The following is a 27,902-nucleotide window of genomic DNA, read 5'->3' on the forward strand; positions in this document are numbered from 1 at the left end:
GTTCTTTTACAATGAAATTTTAACGTTTTTTCTTAATCTGAGCTTTTTCTTTCTGTTTTGATGAAATCAATTTTAGCTTTTTTAATCTTTGTTTTTCTGCACCTTGCTGTAATGTTTTTAGGTTTTGTGTAAAGCACTTTGAAATGTCTTGTACATGTACAAATAAATTAGCCTTGCCTCATGTGACTGTAGAAAATAGTTTTATAATCCATTATAAGGGCATAATGTAAAACAAACTGACAACAACTAATTAAACATATTTGATGAAACCTCACCTGAGTTTTTAAAAAAAGACAGAGTCATGCACGCGTGCCCAGCAGAGAGAAAGTGACCTGGTATTTTTAGCTTCCTTCATCCTCAAACTGTTAAAGCTGCAAAGATTCCTTGAAACGTCCTGTTGCTTCACGTTAGTTGATAATGTTCTGAATATATTTCTGAGCTTATTTAAACTTGGCCAACGGGAGGTTTTAGAAATCCCAGTCCGTTATGATTTCAGCACCGTGGACAGCGCACTGACACGGTGAGTGGATTTCTGGCGGCTGTTGAAATGTCACATAAAAAACACTGAGTTTAAAGTTAAAGCTCTGTACATATGATGAGTGGGAGTGGTCGTCGTGGGAGAGGTGAAAGGGGAGGAGTAGAGGGGGTCGCAGTCAGTTGCACCCGCGGGGATCAGGCGTCCAAGTACAGACAGAAACTCAGGCCAGAAGCCCGGGTGAATCGTGACACTTGGAAAAAGAGAAAAACAGACAGGAGGAGCAACGCCCACCGATTACTGTAAGGAGTGTGTGGAGACATAAAATGTAGAGACTTTCAAAGACGAGCAGTTCGTGACACGCGTGGATAACTGAAAAACGCGACAAGGACACAAACATTTTTTTCACTAATGAGCTCGAAGTGATGAGCCGACAATCCGGACCAGGACCGGGAGCTTTGGAGTGCGCTTGGATGTGCGCAACAGAGCATGTGTGCCACTGCGGACTGCTGAGCACGCCGTGATCTGTCATCTCATCTCCTCCATTCCAGCTTTAAAGTTTCCCTTCAGGTGCAGCAGCCTGAGGAAAAAGAAAAAAAAAAAGAAGAAAAAAAAAAATATCTACATTTGAGGAAACTTGCTCGCGCTGGAACCAGTTGTCAAAGAGCAGATTTGTTGGAGAATTTTTCTGCTTGGTCAGCTGATGCTTGAATAAAGCGAGAGAAAGAGAGAAAAATGGGGGAAGAAATAATCCCTGATTTTATGTTTCTTGAAGACCCATAAATCTTCACACTTTGCTGCTCCTCTGACCCTCCCATCTTCCGGACGACTCAGCACATTTCTGATGGGGATGCTCGATCTTTACGGGGAAGATTCGCGGATTTCACAGACAGTAAATTGATTTTTTTTTCTCCTCCTTCTTTGCTGTTTTTGGAGAATGGCTTCTAAAAATAGCCTGAATGCTGATGAGGTTGCAGTGAACAGGTTGCTTTTTAGCTGAAACTTAAAGACATGCGGAAAGATGCCCAGTTGTAGGACATTTTATCCACAACACAAAGTTCGAGCGGAGCTTCAAAGACAGAAAGGGATTTAAAAAACAAAAAACAAAAACAAAACAAAAAAACTTTCTCTCAGCACTGATTTATTTGGTTTTACGCATCTATTTTTTCAGTTCTAGCTGGTTTGGGAGAGATAAGACCAACAGGCGATCTTGGAAGCAGCTTGTTGATGGCACTGCGCACAGGGAGGACTTGGTTTGGGCAGGTCTTGCGCAGGGTCTCTCGGCTGCAGGGCTCCTGGTCCAGGCGATCCAGCAGCCTCTTGTGTCTCTCCGCTAACCAGGAGCAGGATCTGGGGATCTGTCACCAGGATCATTACAAGGCGGGAGACTTCCACCGGTGCTCCGTCTCCGGCGCTCATCGTCCCCAGAGCGCACCTTTCTGCGCCTCCGCCTCCAGGCGCTGTCCGCACGGCTTTTATCACGCTTGCTGCGCCTTCCCGGGGAATCCGAGGGGACATGAACCCCTCGGTCGCCGGTTCCTGTTGGCCATGAAGCGGCAAAACGTGCGGACCTTATCCCTGATCATTTGCACGTTCACATACCTGCTCGTAGGGGCTGCGGTCTTTGACGCCCTGGAGTCCGACTTCGAGATGCGCGAAAAGGAGCAGCTGGAAGCAGAGGAGAAACGTCTCCAGGGGAAATATAACATCAGCGAGGACGATTACCGCAAACTGGAGAGCATCATCATGGAGGCTGAGCCCCACAGAGCCGGGGTGCAGTGGAAGTTCGCTGGGTCCTTTTACTTTGCCATAACGGTTATAACCACGATAGGTAAGCCTCAGTCTGCTTGGTGAGTCAAAGCCCGCAAAACCAGCAAAAATTACGCTGTTTATTATCATGCAAGTATGTTTTAAGGAAACAAGACAATTTGTAGGTTGTTATTCGGAGGAGACACAAGAAGAGAGCAGCGCGATTCATAAATGGACAACAAGTCTGTTGATAAAGTTTGTAAGCAACATGTTGCAGCACTCAGTCTGCAGCTCAGTTTATGATGAGCATCGTGAAAGCTTGTGAGAATATTTCGATTTTATTCTTCTAAACATAAGAGTAATAAGAGTAAAAATAGGCTGAAGAGCACTCGTGAAATCATTTTCCTCAGAGCAGCTGTTAAACTCAACTTTGGACGGTGCGTCACCAGCAGCCTGCAGCAGAAAGTCCGCCGGAGAGGCGCGAGTTTGGGGGGTAAAGACGTGGAAAAGCTGGAGGGAGCTGCTGGTACTGAATGGACAGCTCCTCCGGCGAGACAGTTCAGCTACCGAAACCTGACCTTACTTCTGCTCATCGCCCTCACTTTTTCCTGTTAATGGAGCATTTTCTAGATTATAAAGGAGAGATTATGATCATATTTGTGTTTGTGGCAGCAAATAAAACGAGTCTAATTTTACTGTGCAGCAAACAAACAAACAACAAATAGATTTATTTTTATGAAATGCAGTATACATTACATCACTTTGGTGCATAGTAAACATTGACACCAGTATTATATTCAAGCCAGTATCATATTTTTTGCATTTTAATCTCAATAAGAAAACAAAAATGAAAACAAACAAAATCGCCTTTTCTAATCAGCAAAGTTTGGATAATGTCTCAGGTGATACACCCCCTGTTTGTTCAGGACTTTCAGCTTGGAAGAAGGGGTGGGGGGGTTACTAATGCACCATGCCTGTGCTTCTATGTCCTGTTTGCCAGGCAACACTTAACAGGGCCGACTGCACAGCGCAGGGAAGGTGGACCTGCTGTTGTTTCTAGGCTACAGTGTTGAATGTCATTGTAATATTCATGTTGTGTGAAGTGGTTACATTTACTGCAGCAGGCTGTGTCTCCTCTGCAGGAAAAAGGCCGTTCTGTCTGTCAGCCGAGCAGCTGAGGAGATATTCAGACTTTTCCTCCAACATATGCAGCAGGTTAACTTCCCCATGATGATGCACGATATTTAAGGGGGGGGTCGTTAAGTGGTTCCAGTTGTTCAGGACAGGTGTGACATCATGATGTTTTTCCTGCTGTAGGATGCAGCTTTTATTTCCATGCTTCAAGCCCGAATAAATTTCATTTTGCAAACCCTGTCTGAAAACAGGAATGTGAAACCATGTTAATTCTGGTGGTTTAGCAACATACAGCAATGTACGACTCCTTGTTTGTGTTACCAGGAAGTAGGTGCAACAATTTATTGAAATGCGTACGAAAATAAGAAAATTACAGTTTGTATGATTATAATAAGCTTTAAAGTCAATATATTAGTGTGGCCAATTTTATTGTTCAACACACTCTGATCCCCATTAGACAAGCTGTTTTTTTTCATAATTTTTTTCTGTAGTCTTGACAAAGAGTTCTCCAGACTTCTTAAAGGACTTTCCAAAGCTCTTCTTTGGATGTTTCTGTCTTTTGTTCCATTCTCTGTCCAGCTGATCCCACACTGCTTCTATAATGTTGAAGTCCAGGCTCTGGGGAGGATTCATCACTCTGACCTGTTGTCACTGATTTTCAGTCCAGTTCGTGTGTCATGTTCCATGCCTCAGTCTTTTCTCTCTGTTTGACTTCCTTCAGTATGGCTTCTTGACAGCCACTCTTCTATTTCAGACAAAACTTCAGCAACCGCAGATAGATCTTTGCATTTTTGGTTTTCTTTGGGACAATAGCAATAAGAATCACAGTTTTAACATTAAGATAACTGTTAATAATATTGTAACAACAGTGAAATTGTCCAAATTTGAAGCACAATTTTGATAACATACACAGATGGCTCAGGTCGGTTTATTTCCACAGTTTTTTTTATTCATTATAGTCACTAAAAGACTTGCTTTACCAAACCATAGAACAGGACGTTAAAGGGTTAAAGACCTCTTCTAGATCCTGTTCATCTGCTGTTTGTTTAGGTCTTTGGGTCTTTGGGCTGGGAAATTATTGCTGTTAAGTGGACATGTCAACGCTGTGCTACATCATATACTTGCTGCAAACAATGGAAGCACGATACAGTTAAAACGCTCAACACTGGAGGTCACCACAAGGGGCAGTACACAGTACATCTGGCAGCACTTGGACTCTGAAAAGGACAATTTCCCAGTCACATTTTATTTCCGGGGCATCAACCTCCAGAACACTTTTAATTTGTTGGCAACAAACGAGTGTTTGTCACTATGCAACGGGGAGGAAAATAATCATACAGACAGTTGCGGACAAGGTCTGAGAGACGGTCTTCAAAACTATCCGCCATTGTGTTTACTTCGGACCTGTCATGTTCACGCTCTTGTTCTTATGAGCAACTCTAGCGTTCAAGTCAGTATTGCAACTCGCGCCCACAACACGTTACCTCGCATCAACACAAGTGGCTTATGTGCCTAACGAATGCTAGGAACGCATGGCAGCCATGAGACATATGCAGACTCGTCGCTAATAGCAAGCACATCCCAGCCCTTACGTTACTTCTTTTGTGCTCTACTTGTAGTTTCCTCGTTTGTTTTTAAGGACACTGCACATTATGCTGATTTATGCCACATTTTCAGCCAATAGTTCTTTGTGAGTCACCTTGCTCAAAAAAGTGTGTAATCTTCAATGAGTCTGTGCAACAAACCACTGCTAACAATCAGCCTCATGATAAAAATGAGGTCTTTGCTAAATTATCTGTTATGTGTCGACACAAGATTGATTCATCTCTTAAGTCAGAAGCTTTTTCAGTTTGAATGATTTAAAGGTTAGTGTTCAGTGACTTTAAAAAAGAAAGAAATGCTCTGAAAATGTTTCATCTGACCTACTAAAACTAACCTTCATATGAAAAAAAGATAGTTAACTAAATTCCCTCCACTGAGGGTTAATGGCTTTATATCTGCTTCGATCTTCAAAGACAAATCTATTGATGCATTTTTTCCTTTTCTCTCCACATCTGATGTAAATATTAGATTGACGTGTCCTGTTCCTCCACAAATTTTCAGCCAATCCCAACATCTGATGTTTCTCCATCTGCAACATGAGCTGATCGACTGTCTATTAGAGCTCAGACCAGGAGAGAAAGAAAAGCTGAGAATGGACAAAATGGACTAAATCATTTAATGAAATGCCTCACAGGCATGTATCATATTTCAGTAAGGACGACGTGTTCAGAACTGTCAGTGATATTACTGGGAGCATTGGTCAGATGAGATTTTTTTGGTGCCTGAGGAGCAATAATTAAATCAGAAAGTTAAAGCGCTCACTGGATAGTTTCTTCAAGTCAGTTTGATCACTTTAAGTGTTGAGACTTGCTGCTCCAGACCTCATGAGATGGTTCTGTTTCACCTGCTACTCCAAGCAGGTTAAAGCTAATAATTATTTTCAGGTAATATGTAACACAGCCAGCCGTGTCTTCAGGCGAAGGCGCTTTGATTTCCTTTTCTTTTTCTTTTTTACCTGTTCCCATTGTAATTGGAAGGCCCCGCTCAAACACAACATCCAGCTGAGATTTATCACCCTCCGCTCTCACCTGTAAATGCAGTAGGAGGGAATTTTTCCTCTAAGAAATAATGAAACCCAGTTTGTTCTCCTGCTTCGTGCCAGCCATTATTTCCACCTCTAAAAGTGAAAGTAGCTTTATGTGAAATGAAACTCTGCTGCAGAGATAAGAAAACAATCTGAGGCGTGTCAACCGTGAGATGCTTGAGGAAGCTAATTAAACTCAATGCCATCATGTGCGACTGTGAAAATAAAGAACAAAGATGTGCGTTAAGATAAGTGACATTGCACACTCGCAGGTCTGGATGTGTGTATTTACAGAAAGTAATCATAGATGGCTTTGACATCATGGTCCACCACGGGAACGCGACAGGTTTGTCATGTTGACTATGAATCTGAAGAGCTCTTTTCATGAATGTCACAGGGTTTTCCATCGTTATAACACACAGGACACCCCGAGGGTAGCTACATCATACACTAATAACACAACCAGGAGTAGTTTGATGAATATGAATGAGAGCTCAGAGTAGAGATTTTGTATTGACATCTTCATGATGCAGGATGCTGCACACTTCACATCAGCAACAACCTTATTCCTCTTCAAAATCCTACATGTAAAAGAGCATCTGTAACTTCCTCAGAGACATTTAGATGTTTATTCAGCTCCATGTTTTACATATTTGTATGTCTATATGGAATTTAATTTGAATTTGACCGAATGTGTGTGTGTATGCAGATCTGTACGAATGTGTAAGAATGTGTATGTGAGTTTGTTTACATCCCTGTTGCGACATATCTTAGTTTTCTCTGTTGCATTTGATTTTTTCTCCTGCTGGTTTATCTGAATGGAAAATTCCCCAAAATGCACCAATTTCTGTTCCCAGAAAGAGGGATAAAAAGATTCTTGGAAAACCAAAAAAGGTCCTGAGAGCTGCAGGAACAGCAGAGAGAAAATGACATCAGAGGATATTATGGGAAAATATAGATGCTGCACTTAGAAATAGAAAGAAAAGGAAACAGGTGGTGGTGGCAGTGGTTGCTGTCATAGATTGTAAAGCTAATTTAGGGCAATAATAGCAATTAGTGGTTGCAGGAAATAGTAACGCTTAGTAAGTTGCATTAGCAGTTTTAGTAGTAATACTGGCTGCTCATGTTACTGTAAAGGTCTCATTAGAAAAAAGCAATGAAGATAATTAAAAAATAATAATATCAGTGTTGTTAATAAATGAAGGGATGCTCGCAAGCTGGTTCAGACGACCTGGAGCTGCTCTGTTGCTTAGGGTTAGGGTTAGAGGTGACCCGCTTCACACTCCACATGCCGCATATCAAACGTACCCATCCAGCCTTGCTCTTTGCTTCATGATTGCTGCTGCTGCCCCTCTACATGATGTGTTGCCAGCCTTTTCAGCCCCTCCACCACCCTGACATCCACCTGTAGGCTCTGGGTTACATTTCAGTTACGCCAACATCAGATTGAGAAAACAAATGCATAAGGAGCGATGGATGAGAGGCCAGACATCAAACTTCAATCATGTCATTTTTATAAACTTACACAAAAAGTTAGCCTGGTTGTAGCCATAGCAGCAGCAAACCATAATAGTCTCTGGTTCTACCAGGAAAGACTTCATATATGAAGCAGTTCATAAAGTCATCCCCATGTTTGTTAATTTATAGGCTTTTAATTTTCATGTAGTCATTTAGCAGGAAGGTTTCTGGTTTGAACCCTAGGCTTTCTGTGTGGAACCTGCATGTTCTCTTCATGTGTGTTGGGTTAATTGTTGTCTCTAAACTGATACAAGTTGTAAACATGCATAAATATCTCTGTGTCTCTGTGTTGACCCTATCTGGCAACCTTTCCGGTACCTGGGACAGGCTGACTCCCTGCTTGTGACCCTGAATTATATTAAGCAGGTACTACAAATGGATATTGTTTTGTGTTTTAGGCAATCACTCCCACAGACTCCCTCCCAGTGTGAATCCATACAGCCTCCCACGTCACTCACCTTACGTACAGATGGAAAACCTGCGGACCTCTTTGGCTGCAGGGGCATGTTGCTGCAATGCACCAGGTCTCCAAAACAAACTCTAATTCTGATAATTCTTAACTGATTACCATTAAAATCTGTTTATTATAAATGTGGTGAAGTGGATGTGAATCTGATTACTATCTGAACCTAAATACAGCAACTGTGGGTGGATTTCACTTACAAACTCAGACTGTGTACCGTACTGTGCAGAAGTATCTGGCCTTGCCAGGAAACACAAAAATATGTGCATGAATTCTCTGAAACACATGCAAACAAACTGAACTACAGCGTATAAGCCAGAAACAGATTGTTTTACCTTTCTGATAAGCTTGAAAGTCAATATTTGAGATGACCACCTTCATCCTTCAACACCCTCTGAACCTTTTCAAACAAACTTTCCTGTTTTTCCCTTAAAGAATCATCAGGAATCATTTTCCAGATTTCCTGAAATTTTTACTGGTTAAATCAACCAAAGAAATGAAAACGTGTGTTTGCAACAGCTGCCAACTGGAGTGGAAAAAGCTTAAAATCGTTCCTTACTAAGTTGTCCACTGTGTGTCGACACAACGTTCGTTCACCCCTTGAGTTTGGTGTTTTTTATGCTTAAATAATTCGTAGCTTTGTAGTAATGACAACATCAGCAGGTGTGACAGTAATGATAGCAGCAGTATTATTAGTATTAGCTGCCACATTATGACGCATAAACAAATAATGAAAAAGAAGAGTAATCCAAAAATGAAGACAATAACACTTTTAGCTAGAGTTAAGATTCATTAAACTCAGTTATGAAAAAAAGATGATAAAACCAGAGATCCTCATTTACAGCCCTCAAAACAAAGCTGTCAAATTTACATGCACCAATATGATCTTTAAAAAAAAAAACAAAACAACACAACAGCAAAAACTCAAACTTGATCTGTACATTTAAGCAGCTTTGTGAAAACTGTGGCTCTTTAATCGGTCAGTTAAATTATTTATTCACTCATTTTCTGTTCTGCTTCGTCCAATTCAGGGTCGCGGGGAAGCTTGAGCCTATCCCAGTAATTAGCAGGTACACCTGGAGCGGTAGCCAGGGCCATCACAAAGAGACAAACAACCACTCACGCTCACTAGGTTAAAGCAACCTATTAACCTAACATAAAGCCAGAGTACCCGGAGAGGACCTACTTATACATGGAGATGACCCCCCTCCCCATCCAGCAACCTTCTTGCTGTGAGGCTGCGGTGCTAACCACCCCACCATCGTGCAGCCCTCAGACCAGTTAGAATCCATTATATTATCCACATTAATCCAATTTAAAACAAGTTCATTTAAGCCAGTTATTAAAAAAATAATTGCCTAGCTAAAGAAACCAATGGATTGCAAAGAATTGCATCTTCTCTTCAATTCAGTGCCCCATCCTGAGCATGCACATGGTGGTGGGTGACAATGGAGAGAAAAACTTCCTTTTTAACAGGAAGAAAAGCCTCCAGCAAAACCAGAGTCAGGAAGGGCAGATATCAACCAGTTGAGGGTGGGGAGGACATGACAGAGGGGTCAACAAGCAGGATAACTCTAAGCCAGGGGTACTGAAAAAGAAATAAAGAAAAAGAAACACATTAGTGATGATAATAATGTCATGTATTATTAATTCATGGAGAATAAAGAGCAAAAAGAGGAAAGTGGAAGGAAGTGCATCATGACACGTCCCCCAGCAGCCTCGGCCATTAACAGCATAACTAAAGGGATGACTAACGGTTACCAAGCCAGACTTACGATAAGCTTCATCAAAAAGGAAAGTTTGATGCCTGATCTTAAAGTTAGAGACGATGTATGCATGTATGTATGTTTGTATGAAAGAAAACACTTATTTCCCAGTCCAGTGTCAGATAAAAGGTCTCAGTACTGTAATACCAGCAGGTGAAGCGGTTGTTATGGTAATAGTTGCGAGAAAGGCTGCCGGCCTGGGGCTGCACACTCACAGAGGATTAAACATCTGTCCTCTCCAGAAGGAGGATGAACCTGACTGTTGTCTTACCGATTACAGGCCAAACAATTCAAACATCTGGAACAAGTTCTGGTGGGTGTCAGTGCTCAGGAGGTCATCCTCGCTCTCTTCCTGCCTGCTTCAACTGCAGCACAGCAAGAAAAAAACAAGCAGAGGTCTGACAGCGGCACCCACCTGTGATAATGTAAGCACATGTCAGACCTGCTGTGCTGCAGGGTGATACCGGCTGCCATTAACCAATCCAGGTCCCCTCCATCCTGGCTGACCTGTGGGTCCTCGCTATTTATTTCTCGTGACTAATTGCACCAAATGTGACAATTAGTGATGAAAGCATGCAGTGAATGCAAGGTGTTCTCCCTGCAACTTTGCTCAGAGGAAGAAAAGCAACCACAGGTCTGTATAGAGTGTGTATACCTCTGCCTTTCTCACCACACTGAGCCGTGTTGCCGGGAGACGAAAGACAGCTTAAAAGGTGAAAGTCATCCCGGCTAAATGTCTGGAAATATCAACACATTTATATACCGTAGATGCTGTATGTAGAGCTCAGGACATGACTAAGAACTAACATGAGTGATGCTCTTAAACACTAAATAATGCTTATCAATAATTTTGGTCTGAAAACGAGTAAGAATTTATTTTTTCTTTTTTAATGCATCACCAAAAACCCAGATAAGCTTTAATCATGTCAATTTAACAGTAGAAAGTAACTGCCTATAAATCAAGTGTTTATTCTATTAACAATAATTAAATAAGATGTATTCTTTTAATTAAAACTCACTTGAGATTTTAACCCTATAAAGCCTGATGTTTGAAATACAGCAGAGAATTTTATGAGGACATCCAACGCTGGCTTCACTACAACTAACTACTTAAGCCTTGTGTACATGTGTACTGTCTTATTTTATCTTTTAAGGTGTCTTTTAAGGTGCTACTTATCCCGGAAGGAGTTTCTAGCATCTAACCAACAAAGTCGCTACGGCAGGTTTATAGCCCAGATGCTCTTACTTCACACACAGAGCTGTTTGTCCATTCAGAAACACCGTAGCAAAAATGGTGGCACAAATATGTTAGCTGCCCACGGAAAGTGTATATAAAGCTTTCATTCTAACAGAATAAACACATAACAGCTTTTTTTTTGTAAAGTGATTAGATACCAATATAAACACAGGAAATATTTGTCATAAACCTTTAAAAAACATTTCAATTTAGTAAGTTGTTATTTATTTAATTATTTTTTCATTAGAGGTTGTTGATAATGATCTCAGGATAATGCTAGAAAGAAGTACAAGAAGAGCTCTGATTAAAGTTAAGTTTAAGGATAACGTGTATTTATTATAACCCTGCATCCACTTGTGATACAAATGTCTGCATTAAACCAGGCAGGCGTCCATCTGCTTTCCACGTTAATGTTCATTTGACCACAAATAATTATAAAGAAAGGAAGGGACAACAGAGGGCCCTGATTATGGACCTCTGGGGATTACTATGCAGGCAGAAGCTGCTTTGAGACTTTTTGAGAAAAGTTTCTGTACTTTTCTACTCAAGTTTGATTTAATGAACACAATTAATGGTTTATTCACACCAGTCCTTCTGCTTCCAATCATAGTTTATTTGCTCAGAAGTTCTGGTACGTTTGGGAAGGTGTAAATCAACTCTGCTCTGCCTACAAACGTGGGTCTCTGTTCGCTTCAAGTAACTGCAGGAAGCAGACCACAGTGCAGGGCATTGTGGGTGAACACAACTAAATCATACCTGTGTTTGGTACGATAGCAGGAAGAAATATCCTGCAGTGAGACGTGGAGTTAGTACGAAGTGAAAGCTCTGATAGAAACAAGGTCAACACCAGACCATGTTTCACTCTAATGTGGTAGAAACAGAAGTTGTCCTACATTAACAAAAAGATAAGCGAGTTTTCATTTTTGTTTTTTATCTTGTCTTTGCCTTTTGTAATTCTCGATCTAGTTTCTAGAGGTGGTTCATTTTTAGTTTTATTTATTTGACTAAGTGTGTGAAAGCAAACTCGGACCAAAACAAGGTTGCAACCCCCACTTGAACCAAGTCTGGTGGACTTTTAGGTGTGAAAGCACCTGAAGTTTGCATGTCACAAAATTCAAAATAGTTTAAGATAAATGATTTTTGTCACTGCCGTACAGAACAGGACAGCCTACAGATACATTACCATCTCACAACTAAAGGTGAACTGTGGCATCTTCAAAAAGGATCACCACAAGGGGGCAAAGTTTTACTGAACATTCCCATTTAAGGAATTTACTTGTTTACAAGTCTTTTTCTTTACAGTATTATTTTTATGTTAGCCAATCAGGTTATCACAGGTTATGTGATCAATTCACAACAAAGTCTATTAATTTGAACTAAAAAGTCATCTATAATAACTTTAAAAACCCTGAAAACGGGATGGTGGTAAAGGTATTGTTTGTTTACCAAAAGCTTCCACTATTGTAGTAACTACGTGCTTCAGTAACTTCTCTTCATCTCTATGCTCTGTTAGCCTATAATTTTTTTGTTTGCTATGTCCAGCATCGGGCTACTGTGCCCTCTTCATCTTCTACGTATTCCTTGAGAGCTCAAGATTGACTCAAGTCCCATCTAGTGGTAGAAAGTGGTATTACAAGAAGATACATATAATTACTTCAGCTGCATTTTTTAAAACAATGGATGACGGAGTGTTAGGGCCACATTTAGAAAACTATTTTTTCATAAGCTTTAAGAATAAATTTGTAATATGACAATAAAGTTGCAATTGTACAAGAAATATTTGTAATATTACAAGAAAAAAGTCATAATATTATGAGAAAAAAGTTATAATTTTATGAAAATAAAGTCATTATTTTACTAAAATAAAGTTAATAAATGCAGCTTTTAAGTGCATGAGTGCAAACTGTGAGAACAGAAAGCCTGGTTGAACTTCTCAGACATCCAGGAAACTCTAACTTACCTCACAGCAACAGCTTGAAAACACATATTTTCATAAAAGTAAGTATTTATTCTTCTGTGAGAAGTGTTCTCAGAGTTGAATTCATCACCCGTCCTCTCTAATGAAAGCACTTTGTGAAGGTGAGTCAGACATCGACTCTTTGTTGCAGCTTTTCCATTATGCTGTGCAGCAACTGGTCTTACTGCAGGTGGGCATTCACAAACTGAATCCGGTTTATGCAGCAGCGAGACAGCTCTAATCAGAGTTCATTAGAAATTCTTATCATTTACATATAAATTATAAAGTGCTGGACAAGCAGGTGGGTAAACAATAACATCCAGTTAGTTATTTTTATTAGTACTTCTACCACATACGGTAACATCAGTTGTGGCTTTTTTTCCTGTAAAACTCTCTTATATATTAAACTGAATATGATTTATATTCATGAAATATGAAAAAACTGTAACAGAAAAACATTTCGTATGTGATTTAAATGCCATACCCAGCTCCTGGACACGTTTTTTCCAGGCTTTTAGGTGTTTGCATAAATAGATGTGATCCTTCCTGCAGGCTGAGGCTGTAAAAAGCTTCACTTTGCCTCACTTCACTTTGCCTCCACCCAGCTGTCGTTGCCTGGTCGGATCATAACCACTGTGATCCTGACAGGGTGGTCTGGTGAAATCCTGGAAATGTGAAGGATGTGGACAGTGATTGCCGTGTGCTTGTAGTGTATGTTTGAAAGTAAGCGAGGTGGGCTGGAGCATGGCTGCAGTCAGAGGAGCACATTGTACCTCAGTTCTGCATCTGGACAGTGTTTGATCGAACTGCTTGACGAGCCACATCACCCCTGTTACAGGTGATTTTCTACTTAGCTTTTCCTGGAGGGTGGCAGTACTCCTTCATTCCCTCCAGCTGTGCTGGTTTTGATTTTTTCATGCGCTCATCAACAAAGCACAACCCAATAAAAGCTGCTCACGCACTGCGTGTCACATGGTTCAGTATGGATTACAGATGAAATTATTCAGCCTAATTTTAAACACTGCTGGTTTTCTCACAACACGCCACACTGAACTGTGTAACAGGTGTTTTTATAATTAATGTCTTATCGTCATGATTTTTATGGTCCTATTAAAACTGCTGTAAAAGAATAAGCAATTTGTAAATAAGGTTTTAACTGACTGGGTGAAGTTTTGGAGACATCAAGCAAACCAAATGAAGAGTTTAGGCCTTCTTTAACTAAACTAAACTGTAATACAAAGTAGTCCCTAAATATATTTTAAGGAAATGCTGCTGTAGTTTACTCTTCTCAATTAGGAGTGGGTGCTGTGCAGACCTTTCCCCTCGTCCAAAAGCACTGAGAAGTGGCTTGGTCCTCACGCAGCATCAGCATCAGCAGCTCCAGCTGCATTCAGAGAAGGAGATGATCGTCGCTGTTTCATGACCAGGCTGAAAATGAAACGTACAAAGCTGCTGCTGGATGATCCAGCGCTGGCTTACCGTCATGCCTATTAATGAGGAGTGAGGAGGATTTAGTGAAATGTTGTGTTGTGTGAAATGTTGCAAACTCTTTAAAAAACAAAGTACACTTAATAAAATTAAACTAAAAAACAAAGAAAATATTGTCCAAACAATTTCTTTTTATTTATTTGTGTGCTGTTTTAAACATGTTTAGGTTGTCTTTTTATCAATTTTTGCCTTTCTCCTGACGTCCCTTTTCACGGTAGAATCCATTACAGCTGTATGTACCAGGCTAATCATGCAAATTAGTTGATGATGTAATTTAATGACTTTTAGCAACTTTTAGAAGAGCCAATAGCTACTTTTCTTAGTATTGACAACAGTGTTTCCAAGAGCCCAAATTGTCAAAGCATTAGTTTGTCTGTTACATTTGTCAACATTTTTTTTATTGTGTCAGGAAAATAAGCAGCATCTGACTGTGTTTTAATCATATGACTGAAAAGCTGAGAGCAGAATTAGTGAAATAAAAATATCCGTGAAAGCAGAGCCAAAAACAAACCTGCACTGCTGGGTACTGTGTCATTTTGCTTTTATTCTTTAAAAAAATATGTTAAAATTATTCATTTTCAGGTGGTAAAAAACACACACAAACAAATAAACAAACAAAACTACAACAAAGAAAAATCTTTGTAAGAATATCCCATGTTCATGTGAGCAAAGCTTTCAATAGTTTGACTAAAATCCCAACTCGTATTACCAGTTTATTACTAAATGTTGTAAAGTTTTGTTGTTGGTGTTTCTGAGTTGATTTATTTGTCTGATATTTATATTAAACTTCATGTTTTTTCTGCTTAGTGGGATATTACAGCTTCATGGATGGATTTATTTGTTTATTTTATTGTTTGTCATTTTTTATTTTATTTAGATACATTTAGTCTTTCTGAACCTCTTATTATTCCGTATTGTGTACACCTTTTTTTTTTTTTTACTTTATTGCCTCCTCACTGTTTATTGGCTGGTTGCTTTTTTCTTTATTGCTTTTACAAACTCTCCCAGTAGTCATGGCTATTTAGCTTTCTAGTGTGTTTTATTTATTTTTTCATGTGCATGGTTTGACAAAATAACCTCTTTTTTGCCAGTTTGAACCTGGTCTCCTCACTGTCACCCAACAGCTATGTTGGAAAATCTTCAAACACATATTTCAGACAGTTAAAATAAGTTTCCTGTCTGGGTTGTGAACCAAAACTGGGATGTCATTGGTCAGAGGGACATGCAAACCACATGTACACAATCACAATCCAAAAAGTAGCAGAAACAAAAAAACCTGAAACTTGTCTGACTTGCCCAGATAAAGATTCGTGTTGTGTGATCTTACCTGCAGCAGACATCAGCTGGAACATTTGCAGTTTGAAGAATCAGAAAAGAGAAACATTCAAGGTAAAAGGACGCAGACAGGGGCCATGGATGAGGGACGTTTTCACCATCTAAAACAACTCAAACCTTACAGATGTAATAGTGACATGTGACAGTGGATTTTTATGCTGCGTCATGTTTGCATCAGTTATTTATTTAGTGGAATTTTCTCATTGAAGAGTTTGTGTGTAGCGATGCAGAGCAGGGACTTCCTTCACTTTCTGGTGCATAAGTGACATGATGGAAAATTCCAGATACAGGTGGTGAAAAGCAGGGCTTGAATTACACCAGAGCTTTTAGGCGAGCCTTATTTCCAGACGCAGGTGATCTGTTCTGATCACTTGTGCCGTTTGGAAGATTTAATTCATTAAATTTAATAAATGAATAAACACAACGCTGACAAAGTAATGCAATTTTTTCAAGAAACATCAGGAACCTTATTGAAAAGTTAAATGTAACCTGAAAATTGACTGTTTTTAGGGCTCCCCTTAAAGTATTAGCTGAATGTCTTTAGGGGAGCTCCTACAGGGGAGACGAGCTCCCCTTAGCTCCCCTGTAATTCGAACCCTGGTGGAAATTAACTCCCCTCATGTCTCCCTTCAGTGAAGCTTCTAGGTTTGGTTTAGATTCTCCAAACTGAGAGCTCTCTGACCACTCTCTGCTGCAGGTTGTGCACACAAACTCACTTCAAAAGATAAAGAAGAATATCTCTTTAATCTTTGGTTCTATGGTCATTAGCAGATACTCACATATCCTTCTCCTCCTGAGGACTTATCTGAAATGGTTCTGACTCAGTGGTAACTCTCATCACTCCCTTTTCACATAGTTAACTTGGTTAACTTGGACTCATTCTGTAAATTTGGGGGAGGGGCTGTGTGACTTTATTGTGTTACTGAATCAGTGACTTCCTATTCTTGGTGATTTAAGGGTTGCTACAGCATCGTGTTACTTCCCTGTAACATTTCTGATTCTTTTGTTGTCATTTAAATTTTGGCAATGTTTAGGTTTATGGTCAAACTGTGTGTCATCACACAAATACATACTGTATGCACTCTCCAGCCACTTACCTATTCATATGTAATCAGCCAATCAAATGACAGCAATTCAGTGCATTTAGTCATGTATACATGGTCAATATGAGTTATGAAGATAAAAATGAGCATCAGAGTGGAGAAGAAAGGGGATTTAAGGAACTTTGGACATGGCACCTCTGTGTTTTACAAAAAAAGGTCTAAAGAAGAGAAAATATCCAGTGAGAAGCAGTTGTCTGGACCAAAATGTTTTGTTGATGTCAGAGATCAGACGAACAAGAGATCAGCTAAGAACAGGAAACTGAAGCTACAATTCACACAATAGAAGATGGAAAATATTGATTGGTCTGATGAGTCTCAATTTCAGCTCCACATTGAGATGGTAGAGTCAGAATTTGGAGGAAACAACTGGATCCATCCAACGCTTCAAGCTGGTGATGCTGGTATGATGGTGTAGAGGATATTTTCTTAGCACACTTTGGGCCCCTTAGTACCAACGTGGCCTGTTTTAACTACCAGAGACTTCCTGAGTATTGTTGCTTAACATTTCCATCCCTTTGTGATCACAGTGTGCCATCTTCTGATGTCTACTTCCATCAGGATAAATCTGCAGCAACTGTGTGATGCTATCAAGTTAATATGGAACAAAATCTCTGAGGATTATTTTCAACACTTTGTTCAGTCTATGACACCAAGAATTAAAGCAGTTCTGAAGGTAAAAAAGTCCAACCTGTACTCATGAGGTGTTCAAACCAAATCAAAATAAAAAAAGCATCTGAAAAAACATTTTCTATGTTTTTAGCCTTTTGTATTTAGCACAAAAGTTTTAAAATAATAGCATTTGGGTTTTTCCCTGTTTGACTTACACGCTGTAATCGATCAAAACAAGAAGAGCTATTTGCTCAATAAGTGAAGATTCCTCTGTTGCTATCCCTTCAGCACCACTGTTACATTACCTGAATGTATGCAGCAGGTTCTGTCAATGATTAATGGAGTGCTTAGTGGTTTTGCTCACTTGAGATCTTATTTCCATGTCCCCACTTTGTGAGATCAAATCTGTTGCTGTAAATTAATACCCTTGGGTTTGGCGGCTGTTAAGCTGTAATTCCTCATCATGTTGCCTAAATTTGTACTTGTCTTTCTTCTGCAAACGAGAAAGTTCCTAATGTACTGTCTGCCAGCTTATTGAAAAATGATTTGAAATGTTCACCCTGGCTGCACTTTGTAGCTAGTAGATTATGTTCACTTTGCAGAGTCCAGTCGGGAGCTTGATGGAGGTCTCCACACAGATCGATGACAATGTGTTCCTGTGGTGCTGATGCTCTCTGTGATAGTCGCTGTCTCTGGAGCCGGCTGGTCTGTTTCAACCATCATATGGCAAACTGGGCCCACAAGGTCCCTCTGGGCAGCATAGTTTGGCCTTATGGCTTTACAAAAAAAAAAAACAAAAAAACAACCCCCCCCCCCCCCCCCCCCTCCAAAAAAAAAAAAACACAAAGAGAAAATAAAATGAAAGCGCTTAATTTGTTTGACGTTCCTCATCATTTAGGAGCCACTGGTTTTTATTTGTTTTATCTTATCACTTGTTGAAAGTTCTGTTCGGCCTGTAAAAATAACTCAAATTTATATGTGTGGCTCTGAAAAGATCAAAAAAGAAAAGATCATAAGAAGATCAAATAGCCCAACATCATCATCAGATTATTTCCTTCAGTCAGGCTCACAGCAGCCAATTCACAGCTGAAAGTCTTTTATATTATAACAACACCACAGCAGCCTGTTGTGTCTTCACTGGATAAAAATTCACTGGATAGTAGATGTAGAACAAAACAAGTAGATCTGCACACCTGATGGATCACAGCAGATTATAAAGAACAAGTATATCCATTAAAAATATGTACAAACATGATCCCCACATAATCTGTTCTCAACAAGAAATCAGGCTACAAAGATGGACAGAAATAAGATGGCCGATCAGCCTGTTTATCAGCCTCCTTTTGTTTCGAAACTACGTGCTGCCATTGCTCGCTGGCTGAAGCCTTTAGAGGGAGGGAGGGCTGAGGGCTCCGAGAGGGAAGAGGAGGTGATTTACATGAATGTACATGAACCGGCTGGTAAACACGGGGCTGGAGATCAGATGGTGTGTGTGACGTCACGCTATACCACAGATAAAATTATACCTCGAGTTCTTCACATAGGCAGTTTTTTAATTCCTTCAGTCTAGAAATGATGTATTTCTGCTCATCAGAAATGGTCTCCATTGAAGGATGAATGTCAAGAAGTCATCTTAAAGAAGACATACAGGGAGAAAAGGCTGAGGTATGAAACAAGAACTGGACTGAACTTTAGTCTTAACAGGTCTGATGGAGGGATGGATCCTCCCCAGAGCCCAGACCTCAACATTAGTCAAGCAGTGTGGGATCATCTGGACAGAAAAAGGAACAAAAGGCAAAAACATCCAAAGAAGAGCTTTGGAAAGTCCTTCGAGAAGCCCAGATAACTATTCCTGAAAACTACTTAAAGAAATTAAAAGAAGAGGGCTCACAGGGTTAAAGAAAAAAAGGTCAAACAAAAGGACTCTTGTACTTGTAGAAACAAAGAAGATTTGTTTTTATTTTAAATCCTAAATTTACATTTACACGTTTCAGAAAATGACTGCATCTATTTACCATTTTTATAGCATTCAAATAAACAAGGGGTGACTCGAAACTTTTGCACATTATGTATATCTGTTAATCTATCTTTAAAACATGGATTTGTAAGTTTTGCTTTGCTCACGATTTTCTAATTCCCAGCTTAGTGTTTGTCAGTCGTCGTCTCAAAGAGCTGTTTGCTTTAGCAGCTGGCCTCCGGTTCAGCTGAGCAGCTTCCACAGGGATACAGTGAAAGATGAAGAAGCAGCTTGAAAAAGTCGGTAATCTGAAATAAAAACAGGACAGAATGGATTCTCTTTTCAGCATATTGAGCTGCAGGGCAACTGTCTGCCATCTTAGAATACTTTATCCTATTTTATACTTCATTTTATTTGTATTTATAATATCTTATGTGCTTTCCTTTTATCATTTTTAAGTGTTACTATCGTGGATGTCCAGCAACTTTCATTGTGTTTGTGCAAAGACAATTTTATGTTTATTTTATTTTATTTATAAGGAACCATGTACAGTTTCAAACATGTTAGTTGCCATTTGATGCATTAGTCTTAGGTTATTTTACAGCTGCAGTCCCTTGTCAGGGCACACTAAAAAGCATAGACATACCACAGGGCTACAACCCCAACACATAGACACAAACACACATTTTGTCAGCCCCATAAGAAAATACAAAGGGTTGAAATTTACAGTGACATAAGTCAGTGGTTACACATTTGCGTGCTTTAAAAAATCAGTCTGAGTTGAGATTTGAAACAGTTTACAGATCTGCAGCTTTTTATATTGTCACTTAGTGCTTTCCACTGTGTAGAGGCTTTGTGAGAAAAACAGATTATTGTCCAAACGTTGTGCGGCAGAAAGGTAATTACAGTTACAGATGGAAGCTAAACTGGTGGATCTTACAGAACTAGCAGAGCAATGGCAGACAAAATCAAGTAAACATGCACGGGCCAGAACATTTAGGATTTCATATGAAACAAGTTTAAACAAAAGTCTAAACTTTTCAAAAGTCAACAGGTTATGTTTCTGGAGAATCATGCAATGATGGTACTGGAAGGGCGTTTAATCAAAGATTTTTAAAGCTTGTTTTTATAGTGGTTCCACAGGTCTGATGGCAGATTCACTGGCCTGTCCCCAACAAGTGATGGTAATAAAGATTAACTGAATTGAATGGGACGGTCCAGCTCTTATTAAATTGGAAAAAAAAATACCCAGATGTAAATTCTAATGTTCTAGTAGGTTTTGGTGGAATTAAGTCATCAGTAGTCAATATGTAAGTTTTTGTTAGGAATGGCTATTGCTGTTAGCAGGAATGACCTCCTGTAATGTTCTGTACAGCAGCAGACATGAAGAAGCCTCTGACTGAACGCATGAGGAGTGTGTGAGGAATTATTCATTATGTTCAGCTTTCTGCACGTTTTCTATGCAGCATTCTGCTTTTATGCAAAATGCTGCACAGAAAATGCTTCAATTTTATGATTACCATCATTATTATGCACTAATTTCACAATACTATGAATGTGTAAAATCACATAAACGCTCCTTTTAGCTTCTTCCTACTTTGGGGTACGTATTCCACGTATTTCCTTCTTTCACTGCAACTGTTTTTATGGCTGTTTTAGCCATCCTCCATAATGACACCTTGATCTATTTGTTTCTACTACCAAAAACTTTCCACAACAACTATTTAATCCTTTGTTTGGATGGGAAAACCCTTCCTCTGCCAGTCTAACACTCTTCTGCAACTGAAAGCAGACAAAGCAACAGAAGTGGTAACAGGCGGATGTTGTTGAACTTTTTTTCTTTCTGAGTTGTGCTGATCTGTCTTATGGTTCAGACATAATCCTTGATGGAAAGTAATGGTACTGAGAGATCTTTAAGACTAATGATGTTGTATACCACAAGTAATTTTCACATCCCTATCCTCCACTATATTCTCTCCTTCTCCCAGGATGGAAATATAACAGAAATGATTGCCCCTTACACTGTGGTGGGTGAACCTGCTCCAAACAGTCTCACCGATTTCATCCATATCACATTATCAGTGACATTTGGCCAGTGTGTTAGAGTTATCTTCTCATCTGTGTAAATAGAGACACCTCCAACATGGAGACCTGCTTGCCTGCAGTTTGGAAGGTTCCCTCTGTCTCTTAAAGTTTCTTAGAAGATTGAAGTGGGGGTGACTGGTTGCTCCATCGAAGCTAAGACACAGAATGTTCATCTGGGTAGTTCAGGGTGAGAGGAGACACTTTATACTTTGAGAGCTACACTGCAGAGTGAAGCCATATTGGCTGAACTCTGAAAGATACTGAGAGAATATGGCTGAGAAGAAGAAGCTAGAGGGAGAAATCTGGCAACTTCTGGTCTGAAATTCCTGCTGGTCACAAAAAATGTTCAAATGCAGAAAATACCATGTTATTGTCCAATCGAACTGCAGCACCAGCTCCTTCACTTTGCATTTAATAAAACACATTTAATAATTTAATAACCTTTTGCCCCTACATAAATACTTTACACTTACAGCCTTAGTTTGCCAGATGGTAAGATGACTGCCATCACGTTTCATCCAATGGAGTTATTAATTATACAGAAATATGAATGCAGTTCTTTCTTTGAAATATTGTTATCTACCAGCATATATGCTCAGTTCTATCAGAGATAGTACTTTAGCAGATTTTGATAGTTTTGAACTCAGATGGCAGATTGTGTGAAACCCTCATTTTCACCCGGTGTGTGTGTGCTGCGTTACGGTTTGGTTTTGTTTAGACCTCCATGGCGCGTCAGTTCAATCCGGGAGCCTGTCAGGTTGAGTCTGCCTAGATGATCCCCGGATAGCAAGATCACGAAATCACAGGAGAACTGGAGAATGATGTGATTCTCCATTTCCAGGTTAAACGCAGAGACACTCTAACCGATTAATGACGTAATGTTTACATGGTTCAGTGAGCAGAAATCTGCATGTGGGCTTTTATTTTGAAATTTACCGAAAGCCTTTATACTGCTACTGTGTCTAATTTCCTGTCTGTCCCTATCCAAACCTTAGAGGGTTTTAGATTTTCAAAATAGGGTTCAATTTTTGATATTGATTCCAACAACATTACAGCCTAGTAAGTTGATTGGTGCAATCTGAAAAAGTTTATTAATTATTTTATTTTTTTATTGCTTTTTTTTTTTTCTTCCTAAAGATATTAAAAAAACAATAAAAAACAATGATTTGGTTCTTACCTGTCTTGAAATTAAGAAGTTGCAACCTCAGATGAACATGCCCTGTGATGGACTGGTGACCTGTCCAGGGTGTACCTACTAAAATGCTAGGATAGGCTCCAGCTTACCTGCGACCCGTACTGGATAAAGCAGTACAGAGAATGAATGAACTTGCCGAACATGAGAAAAATTCCTTTGAATGTGTAACAAGTGCAGGTGATAATCTAATAATGCATAAATAAGATTGCATTTCTCAGGAATAAAATATTTTTTCAGCAGTTTAGTGCAGTCTGCTCATCAAAAAATGGCTTTATTACATTTTAAATGACCAAAATTATGACGTTATTGGCCATTACTACATTATTGGTTGATACATCTGTTTTCCAAAATGAGAGTTTTATCTCATCCTTTTGAGGAACAAATCTCTCCTTTAGTGGTTCTTATCGAGGCTCCATCTTAATTCACAAAACAAAGAAATTGTCAGATGTTACCCATTTTTAAGTATCTTACATTGTAAGGATTCATTACATTGTGTGTTCCTTCAAACCTTAAAGCCGTTTGAACTTCATTGAATGAAGATTTCCCAGCAGTCTGGGGATGAAGCAGGATTGTGCAACATTAACCTCACGTCATCCTTTGGATGTGAGTTGCATTTTGATCCCCTACGAACGCTCAAGCCTGTGAGTCAGCATGACACAGTACCCAGCTGCCAAACTGCTGGGAGTTCCTGCTAGCAGCTCAAACACAAGTAGGATTCACATTTCATCTCATTTTTTTGTCCACACACAGAATTTCTGGGATGTCAGATTCAACCTATTTTTTACCCCTTAAAACACTCTGGGGTCATTTATGCAATTTCTCTGCACTGATGACCGATGCTACCGCTCTGCTACCACCTGCTGCTAATTCTCTCCTGCTGGATGCTGAGAGTCATCTTGTCTCTGTAGCTCTGCTCTGTAATACACTCCCACACGGTCTTATCAGTAGCACTTTATTCCATCTGTAGAAGGAGTGGGAGTGTGTGGTCTCCTGTATGAGTTATTGCCACAGAACAGCAGCATGAAATCAGCGTCGGCGGCTTGTGCACAGTGTGTGGTCCGACAGTGTTTCTGATACACAAGAAGGGTCTCTGATACTAAATGCTGTACCTCCGGAGGGTGAAAAATAAATACAGTGGGATAGCACAGTGACAGCAGAACAACAGTCAGGCAAAAAATCCAAATAAACCAGCATGACGTGGGCTTCAACTCTCCCTGCTTCACCTGCGGTTTGCTTGTAGTTGTGCGATTAATCAGCCGCTGCTGAGTTATTTTTGTCAAACATGATCTGCAACATGCTTCACTGGATGCAGAGTGCAGTTCTTCTGTTGAGAATGTGAAAAAAAACTAAATATTTTAAAAAATTTTAAAGATATTGTTAGTTGTTTTGTATGAAAGCTGAAAGCAGCCATGTCTGCAATTCCATCAACTGTTCTGTTAATTAATGTTATCTTGAGATCACATAGCTTGTTTTTACATAACAAGTTAATTTAACTCATTATCTTAAGAAATCTGGCTTTTGTTTGCTAAAGATTGTAACTTGTTATCAAATGGTCATAAGTTCTGATTTTTTAAAGATTACAAGATGACAAAAGTGAGCCTGAAAATGAGTCGTTAGAAGGGTAACTGTCTGCTGGAAGAAAATAAATTTTACTGCGTACTCTTGTGATAACTAATGTGTTATCGTGTGTTGCTAAAATATTGAAAACTTATCCAATGTCCACTCATTGTTATCATTTCAAAAAGTGTGCCTTAAACCAGAATTAAGTACCTCCATCCATCCATCCATCCATCCATCCATCCATGATGATCAAATCTTCTCATTCGTTGTCATCCTCATACTTCCATGTTACTCTTATGATGCCATGGTGGGAAGTGCTCAGTTCAGAGTTCACTCCCACAATTCACCGGCAGTTTTAGACACCAGTTGGCAGCAGTTATGCACCATTAAAAAAATTATTCTTCTTGGTCCTCTTCTTCTTCTCTGGTTTGTTTCTTTTGCTGGTTGCACGTCAGCTATTCTGCTTAGCACTGCCCCCATGATTTTTGGTAGTATTGTTCCATTTTCATTTTCAGGAAACCTCCCTTTGTTTGTCTAGGAAGCATCCAAACCAGATATCTGAGCCATGGAGGAGCAGCGATTCTACTCTGAGTTCCTCCAGGATACCGAGCTTCTCACCCTGTTTCTAATCCTGGGCTCACACCAAACGATTTTCACAGTCACAGACTAAAAACGGTCTTTAGGAAATCTTTGGAGTCTTACTGGAGTCACAGCGCTCCCGTCATCTCGATCGTTAGGTTTAAGATCTGCGCTGTTTCATGTCAGTCTTTCCCTAGTCCTGGGTCTGTGATACTATCAAATGTGTTTGATATTATCGCAAGTTGCAGTGATGTAACATGATCAATAACCAATAGATGAGCTCTGACAAAAGCAGAAACAGGAATCCTGACAATCAGAACAACGGCAAAAACGGATGGAAAAAAAGAAAGAAAATAGACGAACAAGAAGCGGTGATGAAACGTAGGTGGACCGTCCAAAAAGAGGAGCGGATGGTTATTAAGATGTAAATGTCTGCTGTGGATCATTTACGTGTTACAGTATCATGAAATAACAAATGAAAGAAGAATAAAAACTTATTCATCCCTCCAGTTTCTGATGAGTCAGTGTAACACCTGGTGGAAATGCAAAGGCACACTTACTGAAATAAATATGATGTGTAATTCCCCATTGATCCTGGAGGAAAACTCTCCCTTTGTTTGCTTTGCTGTGGGCAGATTAGCCCTGTTTAGTATCAACTATCCAAGGATCTACTAGTAGTCTTGTAAATAGTGATTCACAGTCTTTCTCAAATCTCAGTCTGCGACTAAGACTTAAAACTCTGAACATTAGTCTTTAGATGTGAGCAGGTGTGAGCTGGTAGTTTTCTAGAGTCTTCTGCAAATCTTTTCAGTCGTCTGATGTGAGCCCAGCGTAGGAGAAAGCTCAGACACCCTGCCAAGGAAACTCACTTCGGCCGCTTCTATCTGCAATCTCGTTCTTTCAGTGCAACAATCTTGAGGAGACTGTTCCCAGAGAGATGAACTATCCAATGGTAGCTTCTCCGTTTTATTGTCTCCCAAGAACTACGAACTCCCTCAAAACAGGCAGTCTGGATTCTCTTTAGTAACACTAGAGGGACATATGCATAATAATTAGTAAAAGACACTTTATTAGGTGGCTTAAGGTACATGGTTTTAAACAAAATCATTATGCGAACATTGTGTAGGTTGACATATTTTCAGTCGATGTCACCAGACAGATTCTTTAGGTTTGAACCTCATTTAATAGATAAATGTCACATCTACAACATAAAGTTAAAGCATGCATGGGCTGTTCTGTTTGCTTCCTGTAAAAGATTTTACTAAACTCCAACAAAGAAAAACCTTTTTCTTTTTTGTAGATGTGAAATAATTAAAGGTAAAGAGAAACAGATACAGAACCGTCTTAGGCCTGGTACGCACACAAGGATTTTTTTAACCTTATGAGATTTTTTTATCTGGTCGAGACCTCACATGTGGAGATAAAAAAGTCAGTTTTGATCGTACTGTGTGTGGTGTGCTCCGAAAATGTAATCACAGAACAACACACACATAACGATGCTGTCCAACAACTACAATCTATTCCTACGAGCCAGACAAACGTCGAAACGTAGAAGAGCCATAGCAACAACCGGCAAAAAACGAAGAAGAAGAATCATAGTAACAATCGGAAAACACAACACATCATGGAAGGGGATTTATAGGACGAGGGAATGATGGTGGTCTTGGGATTATTGTTAACAGAAAAAGCCAGAACTGAAAAAAATAACAGACTGGAGATGGCGTAAACACGGACTTTATTTACTTCCTTGTTCCCCAGCCAGCTCGATCTCTGATTGGCTACATTTCGTACCACGTCACCATTCACGCAGTCAGAATACACAAGTCGTCGGCGTTCCTCAGAAATCGGCACTGAAATATTAAACATGTTCAGTGTTCCTAATTGTCGGCTACAACCCATTTCGGAGCGGATTATCGGGACAAATCAGCTCGTAACACACCACAGACCATGATGACTGGACAGGGAAATCTCACGATGATAGGGCATTTTGCTGTCCGAGGTCGGGATGAGGCAAAATCGGGACAAAAACAGTCCAAATATCATTATGTGTGTACCAGGCTTTTAGGAAACAATCCTTGTCATGTTGAGTTAACAACGTTCTGTATTTAACTCGTTATCTGGAGAAAATGACATTTAAATGAATGTTTGGTTTCTGTAGTTTGGCATTTCTGAAAAACCTTGTTGATCCTCTTTGAAACTGTGTATCCATACTGATATTATATCATTTATTTGACAAAAACATCAATAGATTTAATGTTTTTTGATAGAAAAAGTGGGCACACCCTTGAGCCCCAGTAGAATTGGCAGAAATAACTTCTTGTTTGCGTTTTGTGTAAAAGTTCATCAGTCTCTGACATCAGCCTACTGAAATTACTCAGATTTTGACCTCTTTCATGCAAAAGTCCTTTACTTGCAGGATGTTTTCGGGATTATTGTTTCTCTAATTTAATTGTAGGTTGTAGAAATAACTGCAGCTGAGTTATGGTTGTGTGTCAGGATGGCGGATTTGTTATCACTGGAAACTTTTTGGGACTTCAGGATACTCAGAAATGTTTCTTATTTCTTGATCAATCACACTATAAATGGCTGGTGCAGCTTCAGGTTTCGTAGGTCTGTGTGAGAGTTCGTGATGTCTGGATGTGAGCTGATGTTTTGTTTTTGTTTCTTGCCTCGTTTGTATTGTGGGCAACTCTTTTAACTCTGCAGGATGCTTTGCTCTGGGCTTAAAGTTTGCTGTTTTTGTTACTTTTTCATGCTGTTTTTTTTCTGGTTGTGACTAAAGATGAACATTGTATTTTTTCTTCATTTGGTAAAACTGCACCTCTTCTTTGTTGTTGCTTCTACGGTCATGTCTTTTAGCTGAGGAAGAACCTGTTTTTATGTTCAAATGATTAATTTGGGGAATGTCTACATCTATTCATAGCATTGGTTGGGAATGGAAAACAGGTGCCTGATGTTTAATAAGGAACACATAGTTTTATAAATCGGATGAATTCATGCTTCTATAGCGCATGTTCCCCAGTCCTACATGCAATGGGTAAGTGCAGTAATATGGTTAGCGCTTAC

The 27,902-nt window shown here is 39.6% G+C and overlaps 1 protein-coding gene across 1 annotated transcript in view; it reads left to right on the forward strand.

Annotated features, from left to right (window-relative positions):
• The first annotated feature begins 718 nt into the window (after window positions 1–718).
• Window positions 719–27,902, forward strand: part of kcnk9 (potassium channel, subfamily K, member 9) — a 51,806-nt gene continuing 24,622 nt past the window's right edge. Inside the window, exon 1 of the mRNA XM_042012418.1 lies at window positions 719–2,306. Coding sequence (XP_041868352.1) covers window positions 1,703–2,306 — 604 coding nt within the window. The 5' untranslated portion in view covers window positions 719–1,702. The remainder of the gene's footprint in view (window positions 2,307–27,902) is intronic.

Source organism: Melanotaenia boesemani, chromosome 17 (assembly GCF_017639745.1).
Source record: "Melanotaenia boesemani isolate fMelBoe1 chromosome 17, fMelBoe1.pri, whole genome shotgun sequence".
NCBI lineage: Eukaryota > Metazoa > Chordata > Actinopteri > Atheriniformes > Melanotaeniidae > Melanotaenia > Melanotaenia boesemani.